Source organism: Telopea speciosissima, chromosome 2, assembly GCF_018873765.1.
Source record: "Telopea speciosissima isolate NSW1024214 ecotype Mountain lineage chromosome 2, Tspe_v1, whole genome shotgun sequence".
In the NCBI taxonomy this organism is placed as follows: Eukaryota; Viridiplantae; Streptophyta; class Magnoliopsida; order Proteales; family Proteaceae; genus Telopea; species Telopea speciosissima.
In genome coordinates, this window is record NC_057917.1 from 9,253,940 (window position 1) to 9,259,972 (window position 6,033).

General features: G+C 41.4%; 1 protein-coding gene across 1 annotated transcript; it reads left to right on the plus strand.

The window, feature by feature from the left end:
- Positions 1 to 419: 419 nt before the first annotated feature.
- On the plus strand, positions 420 to 1,475 carry LOC122649618 (caffeoylshikimate esterase-like). Its single transcript, XM_043842843.1, has one exon. It carries the CDS (start codon positions 431 to 433, stop codon positions 1,469 to 1,471), a length of 1,041 nt encoding a protein of 346 aa, XP_043698778.1. The 5' UTR covers positions 420 to 430; the 3' UTR covers positions 1,472 to 1,475.
- The last annotated feature ends 4,558 nt before the right edge of the window (positions 1,476 to 6,033 follow it).

Sequence of the window (6,033 nt, forward strand, 5' to 3'; positions counted from 1 at the left end):
AATAATAATAATTGAGTGAGTCGACTCAGTCCACGTCGGAAAATTATCACCTCCAGTTTGCTGACCGGCCCAGTTCCCCAGTTCCTTTAATAAGAGGATGGTGGACCCCACCCGGATAGAGTGTTTGGGCATGGGTAGAGAGGTCATTTAAACCCCTCTTTGTTAGAGAAACTAGGGAACTGGGCCGGGCAGCCAACTGGACGTGACAAAGATCCATCCACGTCCTACTCATAAATGAGAAAAATGAGCCACCCACTACGCACCACCTGCCTTAATAATTGTTTATCCAGGACCAAAGTCTCGAGTCTGGGAAGGTTCCAAAGTCAAGCTGTAGTACTGACCAATGAACCTCTCGTCTTCTCTTCCAACTTGCGTATCACTTTAATCTCAGACTTCTTCCGGCAGTAGTGGAGTACAGAGAATTTCACAGATGACGGAAGAAGAGAAGCTAATTCACCCGATAGGTGAGGCCAACGAGAAGAGCCCGTTTGGGTCTCTGTTGGAGGAGGAGTTCTACGCACGTCACTCCGTCTCTCACTCCTCCGAATACATTACCAACGCCAGGGGCATGAAACTCTTCACCCAGTCCTGGATCCCTCTCCCTCCCAAGAAGATCCTCGGCATCGTTGCCGTCGTTCACGGCTACACCGGAGAGTCAAGCTGGTTTGTCCAGCTCACCTCCATCCTCATCGCCAAGTCCGGTTTCTCCACTTGTGCCATCGACCACCAAGGTCACGGTTTCTCCGAAGGCCTTCGGAATCATATCCCCCATATTAACCCCGTCGTCGACGATTGCATCTCCTTTTTCGACTCCTTCCGTTCTCAGCACCCATCGTCTCTCCCCTCTTTCCTCTACTCCGAATCTCTAGGCGGAGCCATCGCACTTCTCATCCACCTCAGAGGCAAAAACACAAACACCTGCAAGTCTTGGGATGGCGTCGTGCTTAACGGAGCCATGTGTGGAGTGAGCGACAAGATCAAGCCTCCATGGCCGTTGGAGCATTTCCTGTCTCTGGCTGCAGCGTTGATGCCGACGTGGCAGATAGTCCCCACCAGGGGAACCATCGTGGAACTGTCGTTTAAGGAGGAGTGGAAGAGGAAATTAGCGATGGCATCTCCTAGGCGAAGCCCAGGGAGACCTCGAGCAGCGACGGCGAAGGAATTGCTGAGGGTGTCGAGTGAGCTGCAAGGGAAATTCGAGGAAGTGGATCTGCCGCTGCTGATTGTCCATGGCAAGGACGATTTGGTGTGCGACCCTGCCTGCGTGGAGGAGTTGTATCGACGCGCCTCCAGCAAGGACAAGACTCTTCGGATATACCCTGACATGTTGCACCAGATCGTTGGTGAACCTCAGGAGAACGTTGACTTGGTCTTCGGCGATGTTGTTGACTGGCTCCGTGACAGGTCCGGCGCCGAACCACAGGTAGCTGCTCCGCCACCATCACCACCACCACCACCAGTCTCTGCCTAACTACGACAACGCCCATTCCGAGAGGGTGATGTCACAGCAGCGCTGGAATTGTGGGATACACTCTTAATTACTCATTAGTGCCATTAAGAAATACCCCAAAACTGTTAGGAAGATTTGAGCAATAAATCTTCTCCAACAATCCATCCAACGGTGGGAGGATTAGGGTTTTTTGAAACATACAAAAATCCTAAGATGGATTTGTGAACCTAAGGTTGGTGGGTGACTCGACCTCTATTGGTGGAGGAAAACTCTGTCCTTTATTTATTGGTAAACACTTAGATTTTATTTGATTGAGTTTATTATCGTTGATCTAACTAGCAAGAAATACAGAATAGAGTTGGGCTAACGTTCATGTACGAGAATGGCTCTTAGCTGTTCAGATGGAATCCATCCATGTGGGTCTCACAAAATGGATTCCACATGAACAGCTGGAAGCTGTTCTCGTACGCTCACGTACATGAACATGAGTTGGCCTCGAATAGAATACCAGTTTATTTGGAATATGGGATCAGTGGGAAAGTTATCTTCTCAGGTTTCCTCCCCGGTATAGTTCCCTAGTGCCCGGTATAGTTCCCTAGTGCCTCTAATAAGAGGGGAGGTGGACCTCACCCGGGCAGTGTGTTCGGACAGGGGATAAGGTGGTCATTTCCACCCTCTCTATGAGAGGAACCATATGAACTGAACTGGCAGAAACTTGAGAGGATAAAGATCCGATCCGGGATCAGTGATCCTCCATTTGGAAAGGAGAAGTCCAATGTAGTCTGTTTTTTTTTTTCTCCAAATCTGAAGGCTAAGGATTTCCATGCACTCGAAAGTTTAACGTGTGTGGGCAGTGTTGAGAGAAGGCCCACAATGATGTGGGTAGTTGGAGAGTTAGAGCTGATTCAAGACAGAAGATTGGATCACGCCATATTGGCCCACTGGTTTGGGTGAATAAATTAATTGTTAGTGTGTAAAGGGAGTTGGGTTGGGATTACAAGTTTGGCCCAACGAGCCCAAGTCTACCCTGAGCTCGACAGAGGCTAGGTTAGGCTTTTCAGCCAGTGGGCTGGGTGAAGGCTAAGATTTCTAGGCCCAATCTTGGGCTGAGGCCTTTTTCCAAGCATTGCTCGGCCCAGCCTTGTATTAGGACAATGTTCTATGCTCGGGAGTGTACTCTACTACTTCCCTGTGTTTATCTCTCTTCTCTCCTTATGAAATATATTCCTCTATTGTGGGAGGATAGAGATAGAACTATGGAGCACTAGCATATGCTACGGTCCAAGACAGAAAATTCAATTCCATATACATTATGGCAGAATGTTTCGTATTCAGTGTGTATCCTCTGCTAGCACACCCTCTATCTTTGCCCCCCCCCCTTTTTCCCCTTAATGATTAAACCAGGAGGACCTCATTGGCCCTTGCCTGCCGCATAGCCTCCACAACTGAGCAGGAAACTCCTTCCCATAAATTCTATGTGTTAATATTTAGGGCAAGAGAATGTTGTCTAGGTCTCTAGAGCCTACACATGTACGTTGGCCAATGGAAACGTACACTTAAGTATCGACCTGGGCATGATTTTTAACTTTCCATGAAGGCAGGGCAGTACTTTCCACGAAGGTAGAGCAGTTTTGTGTCCAAACGCAGGAGCCACAGTGGTCATGCCCTTAATATTTGATATACAATTTATACATAAGGGAAAAAGAATGCTACCTAGGCGTGTGCGGTGCACTGTCTTTACACCCTGACATAGGGGCGGATGAAATGACTGTTGTACCTCCATGGAAAGGCAAAATTTTTTAAAGGTATGGCAATCATTTCACCCACCCGTGTGATTGGGCGTAAGGACAGCATATGCCCAGGTAGCGTTCTAATGGATGTAATATCAGATTTAGAGCAAGCAGACTTAGAGATGAGGTCACGAAGGAAATGCAACAACGAAGGGCTACGAAGAAACTCAGTCTCGATTCCTAATGGCTTAGTTGCCCAAATATGCTTACTAAATTCACATAATAAAAAAAAATATTCTACCTCCTTACTACATAGGCAATATATATAAAAACATTTTAAATCTTGGTTGAATTGAAACGGTCTATAAATACTTTCAAACTTTACAGAAGTTTTTAAAAGATGTATGAGAAGTAGAAGCGAGAAATATGCAACAACTTGGGTTGTAAGAATATCATTCTTAATCAAACCAAATTATGTTGCACACAAAACCGAGGCATTGGTATTTGTAAAATAAACTTTGAAATATTGTTTGGGAAAATATAATTTATTAAATGAGAGAGTGTTCTCTGAGACAGCAGAGTTGCTCTACACTTTCTCACGTCTATTTTTTTTTAATCATTGTTTTTTTCCTTTTTAAAAAATATTATTATAATACATGTGAGAAGGCATTAAGTATCTCTTAGGCTCAAAAATCCTTTTCCCTTATTAAAATTACATTCTACGTACTATGAACAATTAGCTCACTCACCTTAGAAAATAAAGAATGAGGAACTAGCTGCGATGACAAATTGTAATTATCAATCTTAGGAATCCATAGGTCATTCCAAATGAAAATAGTCGTCCCATCCCCAACACGTTTTTTTTTTTTAGTAAAACCCATTCCCCAAAATGTTAGTATGCCAAACTCTTGACAATAGATTACAGCTTAATCAAACTATTCCAAACAATAAAAACTCTCTCCATGTAATAGGATTAAGTAAATCACTACTACGCAGATATCTAACTTTAAGAACTTGAACCCAGAATGCCAAAGGGCCTTATAGTGAGTCAAATAATCTCTAAAACCTAAACCACCCAAGGTTTAGGAAAAACAGTTATATGAAAATTCATAAGTTTAAGCGATATAAATTTAACAAAATAATTCATATGTTGTGTGTAATTTCAATAGAAGTTTAAGAGATTGTAAAATTTTGAAGAATCACCAATTTATTTGTAAAACAGACTTTTAAATTGGGAAACACTAATCTTCCCTAAGGGTGTTAATTGCAAACTGAAACTGGTTATCCGAATCAAAATCTATAAACTAAAATTGATAACAGTTTATTAATTGATTTGGTTTTGATATATAGTTGTTTGGTCGTGTAGCCTTTACATCAATGTTGGGGCATATACATGGATGAAATTTTATTTCACAAGGGGCAGGGTGGTATTCCGTATTCGTGCACTCATGTGTTTCGGCACAAGGGCTGCGCTACCAGGCAATGTTCTTTTACCCTAAGACTATATATGTTTATTTAATGATTCTATTCGAATTTTTTTTTTTTGGTAACAATTTTATTTGATTTTGAACTAATAAATAGTTGGTTTCGAATCAATTAAAACTGGTTGAAATTGGTATGTTATTGAATCGATTATACATATTAAATTGATTAAATTTTATATACGTTTTTTAGTGGATTTACACCATGTAAATTAATTAAAAAAAAATTTTATATTTCTTCAGCCACAATTTGGGCCTAGATTTTGTGCTTCAAAGCCCATCAAAAATAGATCCATTCTCAAATAGACCCAAAGTTATTACTTAAGTAGGCAAAAAAAACGAAACTGAAATAGATAAAAACTTCTAATTGGAACCATTTATAACTATTTTAACAAACCGTTTAGTTTTCGATTTGAGACATTGAAACCATTTAATTTAATAAATTATTCGGTTATGATTTCTATCTTTCATTTTGTGAATCAAATCAAAACGAAACCAATTAATACCCTTAACTTTCCACACATTATTTTATTTTCTGATTTTTAATGTCCTTTTTTATTTTTTTGGAAGAATTCTGATATGGTGATATTTAATGCCAGTATTTATAATAAAAGAAAAAGAATGTTGCTTGGTGGTGTGGCTTCTACCCTTACACATGAGCATGCAAAATTACAGTCCAACATCCTGAAATAAAATTTTCTATTCGTGTTGATGCCCCTGCGCGAGCTCTCATTGGCCCCCCTGCTAATGCAAAGGTTAGATGACCAAACAATGATCTCTTGCCCTTAAAATAAATAAATGAAGGAAAGAGCTTTCTGTCTAGGAGTATGACCCCTGCACAATGGGAGCGCATGAAGCATCAACAAGGGCAAGATATATACCTTTCATGTACGGGTGTCAAAATTGGGACTGAACTAGGTAAATCGGACTGGATCGAAATTGCCCGAATTGAATTGAATCGAGGCTTTATTGGGCAGGTTTTGGATTGGGGTATTACGACCTTGAACCAAATCGAATCAAACCAAAAACTGAAAGAGGTCGACACCGAAAACCAAAATCGACTCAAAATCCGTATCGAAATTGAAAACCAAACCGATCTACCCTGATAAGAAACGATAACAGCCCAAAACCATTGAAAAATCATTTTCCCCCATAGTTTTGCATAAATATGTAGGTTAAACCAAAATCAAATTGGACCGAAAACGATTAGAACCCAAAACCGAACAGGAACGGAACCAAACTTCCCTTATTGGTTTGGTTTCAAGTTCACCATTTCCACTCTGAAAACCAACTCAACCCAAATCCAAATCAACCCGAACCAACTGATTGACAACCCTACTTTCATGGCTTGGGGCAGTCATTTTGCCTTTTT

Coding starts and splice junctions, on each gene's coding strand:
- LOC122649618 (XM_043842843.1), top strand. CDS start 431: ATGACGGAAGAAGAGAAGCTAATTCACCCGATAGGTGAGGCCAACGAG.